Source organism: Lepus europaeus, chromosome 15 (genome assembly GCF_033115175.1).
Source record: "Lepus europaeus isolate LE1 chromosome 15, mLepTim1.pri, whole genome shotgun sequence".
Taxonomy (NCBI): domain Eukaryota; kingdom Metazoa; phylum Chordata; class Mammalia; order Lagomorpha; family Leporidae; genus Lepus; species Lepus europaeus.
Genome location: NC_084841.1, coordinates 77,484,653 through 77,498,661, shown reverse-complemented (window position 1 = coordinate 77,498,661; position 14,009 = coordinate 77,484,653). Strand labels below are relative to the sequence as shown.

The 14,009-nt window shown below is 45.0% G+C and overlaps 1 protein-coding gene across 1 annotated transcript in view; it reads right to left on the bottom strand.

The window, feature by feature from the left end:
* Positions 1-322: 322 nt before the first annotated feature.
* ELL2 (elongation factor for RNA polymerase II 2) overlaps positions 323-14,009 on the bottom strand; it is a 70,446-nt gene continuing 56,759 nt past the window's right edge. The window contains exons 6-12 of the mRNA XM_062212380.1: positions 13,756-13,880; positions 13,577-13,664; positions 10,889-11,459; positions 7,896-7,962; positions 4,320-4,491; positions 2,009-2,053; positions 323-1,920 (exon numbers count right to left, since the gene is read on the bottom strand). Of these exons, the coding sequence (XP_062068364.1) occupies positions 1,804-1,920; positions 2,009-2,053; positions 4,320-4,491; positions 7,896-7,962; positions 10,889-11,459; positions 13,577-13,664; positions 13,756-13,880 (1,185 nt within the window). The 3' untranslated portion in view covers positions 323-1,803. The remainder of the gene's footprint in view (positions 1,921-2,008; positions 2,054-4,319; positions 4,492-7,895; positions 7,963-10,888; positions 11,460-13,576; positions 13,665-13,755; positions 13,881-14,009) is intronic.

Here is a 14,009-nt window from a genome sequence, read left to right as displayed (position 1 = left end):
TCACAGCCTCTGGGGTGGTATGACCAAATTACACCAGCTACACCCCTTTCCTTTCTTTTTCAGCTGGAACACCTAAGAATGACTGTACTCATTCCAAAGGGCACCAAGGCTCTCAAGGCCACAGAAGGCGCCCTGGGAGCTCCACGCTGCTTTCTGCCGTGATGCCACACGGTTGCAGAGCGAAGGGGCCTTGCTTCCGCCTCCCCGGTCTGACTTCAGTATATTATCCAGTCCTTCCTGCCCATGTTTCGGAGGCACTCCAAGGAGAAGAGCTAATAGTCCCTGTGCTTTCCCCCATTTTCTGGTTGACAGTGATACGCAACAAAGTGACTTATTTTCTTGGATGCTGGAGACAAATATCTTTATTAAAGATACTACCAAAAATTTGGCAAACATTTCAAAACAGATTTGTAAACATAATGCTTCCCTTTTCAACTGGCAGCACTTTGAAAAGACAATACAACAAGACAAAACAAGTTGAATCAACATTAGTTCAAAATCCTTATATTTTTGACCACATAACTTATGTTCCCACATGATAAAACAAGTGATAGTTTAAATCAACGTCAACAGATAAACTCCATGAAATGAAAGTTTGTGCTGTTTGATGAATCACAGTATGTTATGGTTAAATATATCTGCTCTTTTTTTTATATTCCCGGAACCCAGGATGAAAAAAAAAAAATCTTTAAATATACATCACATGTAGGTAATAGCTTCTTTGCATATCTCTCTTCAAAAAATACTTTATAGCAGTATATAAATAGGTTACCTACACATTTAATTTTATAATTTTGCCCCAAAACTATAGATGTTTCATTTTTATAATGTATCAATTTTTGACCAACATTAATAAAGCTGACAAACTGTTGAAATGGAAATGCTTTTGTCTTCCACTATAGAAGTAGCAATTGGACAGGAGAAAAAAAACACAACAACCCTACAGTAACACTCGTCAGTTGTTTCACCTGAGCGTTTGGCCTCCAGAGAGTAGCAGCTTTCTTCCTTCACGCACACGCACACCCACACCACCTCTGCACACAAGACAGGTCGAGCATACGCTTTCACACGCCGGTAGGCCACAGTGGGCTTCCCATTGCTGGAATCAAGTGGGAAGCAGTGTAGCTAATGATTAACCACACTATGTACACAACTAGCAAACACCTTAAGGCAACCATTGCAATGGGGGGTTAACTTGCAGGGTAGATTGAATATTCCAGATCAAGTCAGCCTGTAGAGATGTGTGTATGGAAAAATCTATACACACACTCAAACACCTTTCTGTTGTTTAACCCTCCAAAACAATGTTTTAAATTTTTTTTGTGTTTTGTGCAAATTTCTATATATTCTACCATTTAAGGCAAAGAGTTTGCATTAAGAAAGGTCAGAAAATAGATAGGCTTATGTTTATCCAAAAGCACTTCACCTTGCACATTACTGTTGTTGTTAAATACACACAACTTTGAAGTGTGGGCACTGAATCCCCGAGATCTAAAAAATCATTTCTAATGACAAACACAAGTTTTTAAGGAAAAAGGTTGATTTGAAAGACACTGGATCCCCAATATCTAAAAAATTATTTCTATTAACAAACATAAGTCTTGAGGCGGAAAAAAAGATTCAGAGAAAGCAGCTTCAAAATGCAGGAAAGCAAAGTAAAATGGGGGAGAAAAAGTAACTCAAGTTTACTAATACTGAAACTTTGAGCAGGTAAAGTTTCATCTCTTCAGAATCTAGAGCAATGCACTGGGCATTTTCAATAAATAAGCTTCAGTTTATTCACATCTTCTGGTGCAGCAGGCCCTATTGCCACAGCTCTGCCTGCTGTTGGTCGAAGTCCCCGATCAGCTTTTTGATGTGAGCCAGTTTGTTGTGAAGATACTCGCACCTGTATTTTTCTTCATGATAGTTGGGACTGGACTGGAAAGGGAAAACAGGGGGGAGTTAAGGTACAGAATTTATAGTGCTCCCGACTACAGACCAGAAAACCACTAGCCATGATACCCACCTGCTTGATCTTCTGATATTCTTGTAAGACTTCTTCATGAACATTCTGTAAAATTAAAAAAACTGAGAATCAGAGAGAGCTTCTTTATTTTGGGGGGGGGGGCAGGTAAGGGTGTAGGGAATATTGATGGAGTGAATGTATCTTGGCACAACCTTTATGGAAGATGATTTGCCAACAGTCATCCAAATAGCAAAGGCAAAGCTGACTCAGCAATTTTACTTATCTTACAGACTTACTTTCCCAAGTGAAGACGCATACTCATGTACGAGGTATTTACTTGGAGGTGTTTGTAAGGCAAAAAATGGCAAATGAAAACAAAGTGTGCATCACTCCCTATCAAAAACACTAAGAGGCTATTAGAAGCTTAGGAAGTACTTGCTTTACTGATATATTCTTGGGGAAGCTGTTTGGCCTGGAAATTAAGACGTTGGTTAAAATGCCTGCATTCCACATCTTAGAGCCTGGTTTGATACCTGGCTCAACTCCTGATTCCAGCTTCCAGCTACTGCACACTCTGTGTGGCAGCAGTGGTGGCTCAAGTAACTGGGTTTCTGCTAAAGCCTCTGCCTGCGGTGCTAGTATCCCATATGGGTGCCAGTTCTAGTCCTGGCTGCTCCACTTCCCATCCAGCTCTCTACTATAGCCTGGGAAAGCAGTAGATGGCCCAAGTCCTCGGGCTCCTGCACCTGTGTGGGAGACCCAGAAAAAGCTCCTGGCTTCAGATCAGCTCAGTTCTGGACGTTGCAGTCATTTGGGGAGTAAACCAGTGGAATGGAAGACCTCTCTCTCTGTGTAACTATGACTTTCAAATAAATAAATAAATCTTAGAAAAAAAATCAAAATGAAACAAAACACAGGTGCCAGGCACAGACCCAAGCAGTTTACAAATGTTTATTCCTTGAAACAACTCCATTACTATCCCATTTTCTGGATGAGGAAAAGAGGCAAAGAGGCTTTAAGGAACTTGCCTGGAGTCACAGAAATACTACATGGCAGTGCTAGGAATCAGATCCAGGCAATGTGGTTCCAGAACTTACTCCTAACCACTAAGCAACCCTTGGAATTACATTGTAGTTTAAATATTACCATGTACACTGACAAATAACTGTACAGAAAAAATAACTGCAAACCACCATATCACCAATCTCTCCACACCCTCAAACACCAGCTCCTTGGGCTCAGTCTTCCTGAGGCCAGCTTGTTGGAGAGATCGAGGCCTAGACTCTCTAGGGCACAAGTGGTGCTGGGAAAGACTCATCCGCTGCATAGTGCAGGTGAGGGTCAGAACAGTGGGTGTGGGCCGAGGTGGAGGCCACTGCTACCGGTGCCCGTGCAGCTTGACAAGGCCTCCTGCCTCCACGAGGCGGGAAACGTCTATTTCCGCCAGCCCTTTTATTAGAGCCATGGAAATAGCCAGGAGCCACACCAGGTTCCACAGCTCCTTGTCAGCTGTAACACTGCCCACGGGGTAAAGTAGGAGAGTGCAAGCAGGAAAATCGGCTGACAAATGTCCAGGTCTGGAAGGGCTGGATGCACCTAACTCCCTAAACTAAACCTCCATCAGACAAGTTACCTTCACACCCCTCTGTCTGTATCCCCGCTTCTAAGTCAAACTGAGGTTTTAAGAAACAGCAGTTTGGCCGGCACCGTGGCTCAACAGGCTAATCCTCCACCTTGCGGCGCCGGCACACCAGGTTCTAGTCCCGGTCGGGGCGCCGGATTCTGTCCCGGTTGCCCCTCTTCCAGGCCAGTTCTCTGCTGTGGCCCGGGAGTGCAGTGGAGGATGGCCCAAGTGCTTGGGCCCTGCACCCCATGGGAGACCAGGAGAAGCACCTGGCTCCTGCCATCGGATCAGCGCAGTGGCTGTGGCGGCCATTGGAGGGTGAACCAACGGCAAAAGGAAGACCTTTCTCTCTGTCTCTCTCTCACTGTCCACTCTGCCTGTCAAAAAAAAGAAAAAAAAGAAACAGCAGTTTAAGAATATCTGAAATCGCAGCTTTTAGGGGGGCAGCACCAGGTGTAGGAAGTGTAACTGAGTTGACTCAGCAGTGTATTTGAATACGGAAGTGAATCCCAAAATCTACCTTTTTCCCCTCACTAGTTGTGTTTGGTATTTTTCTCAATACCCTATGAATCCTGTTACAGGGACCAAGCTTTTCGTACTGGAGGAAAGCACGTTTCTGAGCCACAGGGAGGCTGTTGGGCAGGGACACAGACTCTGCAGAGCAGTGGGATGGCTGGGGCTGGACGCGAAGGGGAGGAAGGAAGGTCAGTAAGGATGGCCAGTCTGTCCAGGAACTGGTCCATTCACCTGATACTCTTTTGAGCCTGGAGAAAGGCGCTTTCGTTGCGCATCCAGTTTGATAAATCTCCTAGCTACGGTCTCCATCCTGGCGTGCAAGGCCCTGTACTCATCGTACTCGGCATTGAAGTCATCCTTGTAATTCTGCCGTTGCTCATAGGAGACGATAGCGATGTATTTTCTAAAGAGAGAAAACAAAGAAGATATGTGGAGAGGAGCCACTGGATAAAGAGGCTTGCACGGGTCTGAGAGCTAAACTAAATATCCAGAAACTCTCGCCATGTATGGCATGCATTTTATGTCTGTCTGTCACCGGTCTGCTGGCAGGTCGCCCTTTCAAAGACCTTCCAAGTGACACTGTCACACCCGAGAGCTCAGGAGCTTCAACACAGGGAGGAGAGTAAAGCAAAGTCAGTGAGGGAGACCTGGTGGCAATGAGATTCAAGTGCAACTAGATGAGAAGAAAGTATTTATACAAATCTAGACTACGCAGATCTGACTTCCTCTAGCCAAAGTAATTCTCTAGCACCCTGGCAGTGGAGGCCACCCTAAACGTGACAGGTCACACTGAGACAGAGGACTCCAAGGGAAAGGTGATACCAGGAGCCCGTCCCTGCAGTCACTGAGTGCTAAACTCTAAGTCAAAGCACTCTCCCAGCTCACTGCCTTCAGACAGGGAGTCTGGCTTTCAGCCTCTCCGAGCCATATCCCGCAGAACCGTCGGCATGCTGCCTCGGGCTGGCTCCCTTTACCCCTTCCTCCTGTTTCACCAGGCACACATTCAGAATGCAAGATGGGAACTGCTGACCATCTGTAAAATGACGGACCCCCAAAGTCTACCCTGCTCCTTCTTGCAGACATGTAAATGTCACATGGGGGGCAACAGAAGGCTGATGTTGTGCTATTCATCTCATGTACTTTCTTACTAAAACACCATGGGTCTGTGTTTTACTCTGGGGTGTGAACTTCCCTCAGGACCCAATACATGATGGCCATGTCCCCAGAGTGCCCGTTTATTCAGTGGCAAGTAAATTCAAATGGCATTTTAATACCAGAGCCGAATTCACATCACTGGTTAGTGGTCTGGGAACTGGGATCCCACCAGGCCTGGTTCTTGGCACTCTGTGCTCCTGCCAATGGAGATTTCAGTTTCAGGCAGGTGGGGGGAGCTTCGGGATGCTCCTGGGAGTGCACCTGTGCTCCTACTGGGGTGAAATGTTGGAGCACAGGCCTCTCTGAACAGTTTTACATAATCTTCCCCGTTTCACTGTAATGGCTCTATCACAGAAGCCCAGCTGGCAACACAAGAAAAGTGATGCAGTGAGCAAACTCGGTGTCCTCATTAATATTTTTATTCATGCTGAGTTAGACAGTGCGGAGGTTTAGTTTTCCAAGTGTAATGGAGACAGCGGTGGTATGCTGATTTAAAGCTGCCCCGCGGGCCTTGTGGCTGCAGAAGGCAAGCCGCCAGCTAAGCCCAGAAGCCATTTTCCCAGACAGGACTGTCGTGAAGGCACCCCAGAGGGAGCCTGGGCCAGAGGGCCTGGGACTGAGCCTTTATAAGTAAGATGGCTAAACTGATCATGAAACTCAGATTTCAGTTTTCCATATAATTCTACTACTTTCTTACAAATCATACCCCAAATATTTTCTTTAATAATTTCCCAAAAATCTTCAACCATTGTGCTGCTCTTCAAGAACAATATTTGGTTATACTGGCATTTTCATTGAAAGCATTTTACTGTTTTTAACAAAATGTATTATGGGTCTATAGCTGGCTATTAATTCAGCAACAGAATAAATTTTTAGCAGTTTGGATAATGCAAAACCACAAACAACAACAGTTTCTTGTTATATAAAAATGAGTAGTACTGAGGTTAAATATGCATTATTCAAAGTCAGACCACTTAGGTTTTATACCATGTACTTTTGATTTCCTTATGGGGTAATTTAAATTCTGTGTTTTTGATGATTTTTTCATGAAAAATCATGCTTTTTATCATTTAAAAATTTTTCTGTTAATTACAAATGATGTAGTTTTTGGCTAAATAAATTGCTTTTATTTAAATAAACAATTGCACAGCTTAGAAACCATCCTCAGACCAGTAACCTCCCAAAAAACCTTTCAAATATAGAATTAACTAATCTGGGTGGCAAAACACAGCCGTGGTCCTGAATCCATGGGGAAAAGTTCAGATTTATTTTCTAGTCTGCCCACATGATCTTGCTATACATAACTAGTAGGAGATGGGATCAAAAGGTAAGTTTATTTTGGTGCCAAAATACTTGAAGTCCATGCAGTTCTTTTTAATAACATGCACTGCCATGAACTTTTGGAAGACCCCTTGCATCTCAATATTCTGAGAAAGAGGAATGCAAAATCCACCAGCAAAGAATGAGAGCAGGGCACTGGCTCCTGGGCAGTGCGGGGGGAACACTCAGAAGACTTTCAGAGAAGTGGGGGTGCAGCTGTGAACAGGTGGACGCCCTTGGCTTTGGAGCCAGGGACCGCCCAGGAAGCCCGGCAGCATGCAGCTGACCCCTCCTGGACGGACTGCTGTGGCTGCTTTTCAAGGCTTGTCCCAGAGCTCTCAAACCACGCACTGCCTCATGGGACAGAGGACTCAGTGCAGTTTCTTGGGCTCCTGTTAGCTGGGAGATGGCAAGCAACGTCATGGTTCGTGCCATCTCATTCCCCAGTAAGTACAGCTTTCACGCTGCTGCTAAGCAGGTCTAAAATGTTGTTTGGTCTAGAAACAAGCAGGGCTACTCAGCCTGGATGCACCCCATCTCCCAACAGGGGGAAAACTCACATGGCCCAGGTTCTTTCTCCATGCCGTGTTCTGGCTGTTTGGGACATTTGCTCATTCTCAAAACTGTCTGCAACAGATCTGTTTGCTCTTTCACTCTCCATTTCTCTAGGCTCTTGCAACTTAATTATTTTTTGTCTTACAGAAGCCTTTTATTCTGTAAAAAGGCTAGAATTATGTGTTCAAGTTATAATTTCTTTGATAACCAGTTACAAAAATGTCCCCAGCTCAGCGGTTAGGAACTTGTTGTCACAACAAGAAAAGCATGATAACTGGTACTGAAGTGAAACGATCAAATGTGACTATTCTCTCCTCTTTAAATTGACCTGGGGGTAGAAATTTTTAAGTAGAAATCAGTCTACCAGTGCTTGATATTATTAAGTGCAGAAGGTGAAGCACTTTGTCAGTGATAAACTGTCCCTTTGCGGGCCCAAGGGAATGACTGGGCATTGATAGACTTCCAGCTTTGAAGAGTCAGCTCCCTGACATCTTCCACAATTGAATGCATGGCCTGGCCCCGGGAACAAAGGCCAGGCCTCTATACTTAAAGGCCACCTGAACACAGCTCGGAGCAGGGGCGGGCACAACCTGCTTATGCAGACAAGGGTGGATGTGGGCTGAGCAGGCTTAATGGCAGCCTTTCAGCTGCAGGGGTGGCTCCGGCGCTCTATTTCTGGAACTTTTTACTTTTCTGATTTGCAAAGTATGGGAAAAGAATTCACCAACTTTCTAAAATTACACAGCCCTCTTTCCACGGGCAGACACAGGGACTTACATCAAATAATCTGGGAGTTCAATCGTTGAAGGCGGCTCCGTGGGGGCAGTGCAACCCTCTTTAACTCCTATGGAAAAGAAAATTCACAGCGTTCGTCACCAGTATGGTTATCAAATGCCTGTAATTCTAAAATAGATTAGAAACATCTGGAACACTTTTCCTCAAATTCTATTCTTCCATCTCAATAAGCAGCAGTGACCAAGGAATACAATTGAACACGAACAATAGCGGCCCTCTGACCAGCAGCCAGCAGAAGCGAGGCCAGGCATGTAAAGCACCCTGGCTACTGCAGTGTCTGCACAATAAAGGAATTCCATCTTCACCCAAGGTCACTCTTCTATTCTTTCAACCTCCGTTGTGGCATCTGCCCAGCAATTCAGAGACTGTGGTGGCAGACGCAGCCACACAATGGGAGATACAAGTTTTACATCGACATCTACTTTTCCAGGGACTCAACCAAGGCAGATGAGACAACAGAGCCAGGGAGCAGACTGCTTTGGCCGCTGTATTTTTGTTGCTACCCTTTCTGGCATGCAGACAGCACGGCTGGGTAGGAAGTTTTCCCATTGGTTTAAAACAAGGTATTACTGAATGCTGGCTACACTCCTCTAATCTCAGGCCCTCATAATGCTAAGTTTTTTTTTTTTTTTTTTTTTTTTTAAGGACCAAAAGAAACTGTCAGCCACTCAGACAACGCCATGAAAGTATGCAAATGCTCAGTAATCTATTTGCTTAAATGCCCCTTTCTGGGGTGTATGTGTAGACTTTTTATTAGGGTAATTTTTTTTATTATTTGGAGTAGGGTGAAATTAGTAACTCCAACCGGAACCTGCCTGCTGGCAAAACACATAAGCTCACTAGAAAATAAAAGGGAATATTTGATAATTCTGTGGTTTAAAAACCTAAAGGACAAAGTCCATGAGACAAATCGGATAGAATGTAGACTCACTGCTGTTTTTCCAACAGTGCAAGCCCAGCCGTACAGGCAAAGCGTTAGGTGCAGGTCAGCAGGCCTCCCCTGCCAGACACCAGGTCAAGTTACAACACAGGCAGGGCTGGGGGTCTGGAGCTGTCCTCACTTTGTGATAGCCTCCTTTGGTTCTCAACAGCTCCACATCCTCAGCGAAGCGCTCAGGGAGAGCAGGAGGGCGTTTGCAGGCCGCCAAGTCTTAGAACCGCCCCCTTGCACCCCACTGTGCTGCTGGTCTCCACATCCCCAACTGTAGGTCTGACTCCAGATCACCATCTGAGGGTGGGAAGTGTGGCACGTGGAGTATACCCAGGAACCTGGCTTATTAACTCTGAGCAAGGAATTTCTTCTTCGTGCCTTTCCCTCATCTTAGAGATTTAGATACAAGAGACGGGTGCAGGGAACAAGCTTGCGTCAGCTTCTTGGACCTTTAAAGGGTACCCATTACACCGATGTCAATATTTCAACAGGCTGCTCCCCACGCCACACCCAGTGCAGGTTAGTTGGGGCGCTGTGTCATACACTAGTTTCTAACCCTTCTTTGGAGCACCACTGAATACGATCACGGGTTCTCTTACATGGCCAAGCCGGTCAGTTACATCTAAGGATTACAGATTTACAGTGTTACGTGCAGAAAAGAAAGACAACACTCCCGTAAAATTCCATTTTATAAAACTGCCTTTTCCGAAACTGAATTTTCCTGAGGAATTTTGTCTTATTATTTACTCTGGGTTTCAAATTCGCAGCAATGCTAAATGATGGATGTGGTTCTTCCATGTGCTGGCATGGAAGATATTAAGTTTAGAGTGTTATATTTCTTAAGAAAAAACCCATTATTTTGTTATCAGTTTTTAGCTATCAGTGTCCTGCACATAACTGCTTTTACACTGATTAGCTGTACCCTGGAAAAGCTATTTTAAGTTTACCTAGGTCTCTAGATTACCTGTTCTTTAAGCTTCAAAAAGACTAAAATGGTTAATTTTATGAATAACAGTTGATCTGAGATGACTAACACAGGACTCCCAAAATTGAAAAACAAATAAACAAACAAAACCCTTAGGATCATGAAACTCGTAATAGCCAATAGCCTTGCTAAAGACAAACTGCTTTCGCTGTAAATGAGGATGATGTTATGGATCTGTAAATGTAATTTTATCTTGTCTGTTTTATAAAGAATTTGACATTTCCCCTGTGCTAGGATTAATTAAAGCACGGGTGACCCTGTTTCTCTGGGCAAGAAGGAAATGAATATTTCTATTGCTAATTATGTGTCTGGTTAAATCAGCTCGAGAATGGCATATAATAGGTCATGTTGAGGTTGCTCAGTCTCATCACAGATAGGACAAAGAGCATCTGAGTCTACCTTCAGAAAGTGAGTCTCTGGGGGCAGACAGGGTCATTTTCAAATGCCACCATTTTCTGAGCAAATTTAAAAACCCATGTTTAATAGCTGGCTAAAACCAGACTGAAAATGACAGTTGTAAAATGAAAGAGAAAGAGAAAGATCTGCTCCAAAGCACGTTAAGATCAATAATTACAGGCCGGCGCCATGGCTTAACAGGCTAATCCTCCGCCTTGCGGCACCGGCACACCGGGTTCTAGTCCCGGTTGGGGCGCCGGATTCTGTCCCGGTTGCACCTCTTCCAGGCCAGCTCTCTGCTATGGCCCGGGAAGGCAGTGGAGGATGGCCCAAGTCCTTGGACCCTGCACCCGCATGGGAGACCAGGAGAAGCACCTGGCTCCTGGCTTCGGATCAGCGCAATGCGCCAGCTGCAGCGGGCTGGCCGGGGTGGCCATTGGAGGGTGAACCAACGGCAAAAAGGAAGACCTTTCTCTCTGTCTCTCTCTCTCACTATCCACTCTGCCTGTCAAGAAAAAAAAAAAAAAGATCAATAATTACATAGAAGGTCTTACGCTAAAGAAGCCTCCCTAATTATAAACGACAGAATCTCAAACTTGTGAAAGTAAGCTCTTCCGGTGCAGCTGGCACATGCAGGCGTTTTTTGGGTAGAAATAAAAATACCTGCATTGGGGTTTGGACTGGAGTTACCGAACTTGGCTAGTTCTTCTTCTCCTGGAAGGTCCTCTTCCTTTTCCTCCACCGTCTCAACTTCATGCTTCCTTATTTGGTCCTTTTCCTTGTGTTTCTTGGACTTCTTTTTGGACTTCTTATGAGACATTGAATGGGTTTCTTCCGTAGGCTGTGGACACTTTAGTAGAACGGATCCAGGGGGTAAGGGTTCCACAGAAGTCCTAGAGGTATATTTGTCTTGCTGGTCCGCATAGACGCTACCGTTTTGACTAAAACTGTCCACGGGCAGGTCTTGAGTCCCCCGGCCCTCTGGAGTGCTGGGGGAATTGGAGTTGGAATTGACAGTCTGCGGAGGATTGGAGGCCGGCAGGTGAGTCGAAGGCAGCGGTGCAGGGGTAGGGATGGTGGCGGCTGCAGGGGGCGGCGGGAGGCCTGCAGCTGATTTTTCGCCAGTGGGATTCAGGTGGCCATTTAATGTCGGCGGCACTCTGCTTGTCAGATGAGATATTCGAGCTTTTTTATTCATTAAAGGGTCGATGAAATCAGAATCCAGAAGCCGCTTCTGGGGGAGGGACGAGACAACATGAGTAGGTTGGCTCTCAAATTTAATACATATGCGTGACTGGTCAGATAACTCAGTGATTTCACTCACTCATACTTAAAACCTAGCACCAGGGTTGTAGTAACCTTTCTTCAAACTCAAGAAGAACAACAAAAGCCAAGCAAAACCCAAGGTGAAGTCAACCGTCGCATCTAACGTCAAAGCAGAACCTGGCACACGGATGTTGCATGGAGCATGCGCTTGGCCCTCCCTGGCACGCAGCCTCCCCTGAGGTTCCAAAAGCCTGTGTTAGTGACGTGGAGAACACCCTGCAGAGTGGGGAGCCGAGGCAGCCCTCCCCTGCCGCCACGGTTCACCTGGTTCTATTACCTGAGACCAGAAAGCCATTTGTGCCATTTGACTCTGAAAACTAACAAGGTCAGGGGAAGGGCAATAGGCCCACACTGATTTAATCTCTAATGTGCGCAAATGCTTGGTTATTCATATTTTGGCTGTCAGAATAAATGCCTTTCACCTGTCTTACAGTGAGAACAGCCGCTGCTTTCAGAGTAATTTTCCTAAATATCTCTATCATTGTTGGGATGCTATCTAATTTTGTTTTACTCTTATATGTCTATTCACAAGATTGGAAAGTAGGTATTAATAACTGGTCCATTAAAATAATGTGGAAATACTTTTGAAAAACCATGCTAACATCATCCCAATTCAGCAACAATAGGACTAACATTAAAAAGGAAATTCAGACAGTTGAAAAGCACAAAACATAAAACCCATTATGTTTGTTTAAGGATAATGCTGTGGCTTGCACTTCAGCTTGAAAGAAAGTATCTGATCAGCCCATTAATTTATTGCTTTCAATTTAGAACATGTATTTATTTAGCATCCAGTATAGAATTTTATCAGAGTAGAAGTGGCTTCCTAACAGTTGGCATTAAAATGAGGCTTCCTGAGGCAGGAGTCTGGCCTAGAGCTCAGGACATCGCTTGGCACTCCCATATCCAATGTAGGAGTCTCTGGGTTTGGGTTCTGGTTCTGTTCCCGGTTCCAACTTCCTCCTGATGTGCATTCTAGGAGGCAATAGGTGATGGCTCAACTATTTGGGTCCTTGCCACAAATATGAGAGACCTGAATTGACTTCCCAACTCTCTGGCTCCATCCTGACCCAATCCTAGCTGCTGGGGGACATTTTTAGGGAGCAAACTAGCAGATGGGAGTTCTTTCTTGTTTTGGTCTCAAATTAAAAAAAAAAAAAAAGGCTTCCCAAACAATGCACCTGCAAAGATGGAATTGCTTTATTTTTTCTGCTCCCCCTCTGTTCCTCACACTACTTTGTAACATTTTCTGTGACATGACTAGCCTACTGCCTATTGCCCAAGGCAGATTTCTGCTGCTCCATACATTTATCTGTGTCTCCCCAATGCTTGGGAGTAGGGTCCAGGGAGGAAGGGTCCAGGGGGACAGGGCACTGTCAGGAATTCCAGGGTATGGAGGACTGTCCCACTGTCTGTCCAAAGCTCTTGGGATTCAGAATTTCGAGGCTGGCTGGTCAGCTGAAAACCAGCAGACTTGAACTTGAGGACTAGCCAGGACCTCCCACCTTTTCCCACCATGGTTCAATCTCATGGGGAAACTGCCTGCTTGTATTCTGAACTGGATCCAATTTGAAAATGCTTTAAGAAAACGTGAGTGAAAATGCTATCTCGTTTTATTTGCTTTTTGTATACATTTTTTCCCCTAAGAATATTTTTGTGGAACATGGTTCAGGTATAATTAAAAATTTTCAATTTTCTATAAAATCTGAGAAATCTATGGGGCTGGGTAAGTTTTCCAGTCAGTGACCCAACTGAAAGGCAGATAACATTACAACAAAATGTAAACTTGGAAAACGAAAAGCAAGGTACACATTAAGTCCTCTGACAAGCAGTGCCTTGTGGTGGAGAGAGTTCTGGGCTGGGGGCCAAGGCCTGAATTCTGGGCGGAGCTCAGCCATGAATGAGCTGTGTGGCTTTGGACAGGCAAGCTGTGCAGCTTCTCTGGGTCTCATGTCCCTCCCTTAGGAAGCAGAGGGGCTACTGGGGCGGCTCGCAGGGCCATGGTTCTGTAACTTTATGAAATACCTGAGGAGGAGATGCAGTGTCTCTACTAGAACATACAGGAGATTCTGAACGGCTGGTGCCAGCAGCATTCTGAGATGGATTTAGTTTTCTGTAAAGGACACACACGTTCCCGGTTAGGGAAGATAACAATGACTAAAACATGTGCAGCAGTGTTCAAGCAAAAGAAAAGAAGAACCTACCTCGAGAGCACAGACTCCAAGGCCCGTCTGTCCAAGTCATTGTATCCAGGCCAGTCTCTTTGGAGCTCTTTAAAAACATAATCCTTCAAGGTATAAGAGAGGTCCTTAGGATTCAGATTGGCGACCTGGTATGTGGTGTAAAAACCGAGAGCATTAGTCACTCTTCCTTGCGATCTAAAGCAGGTGACCTTTAGGATTTATGCTGAAGATAATGACACCAATTGCCCCTAAAGGGAGTGCCAGTTTTGTACACA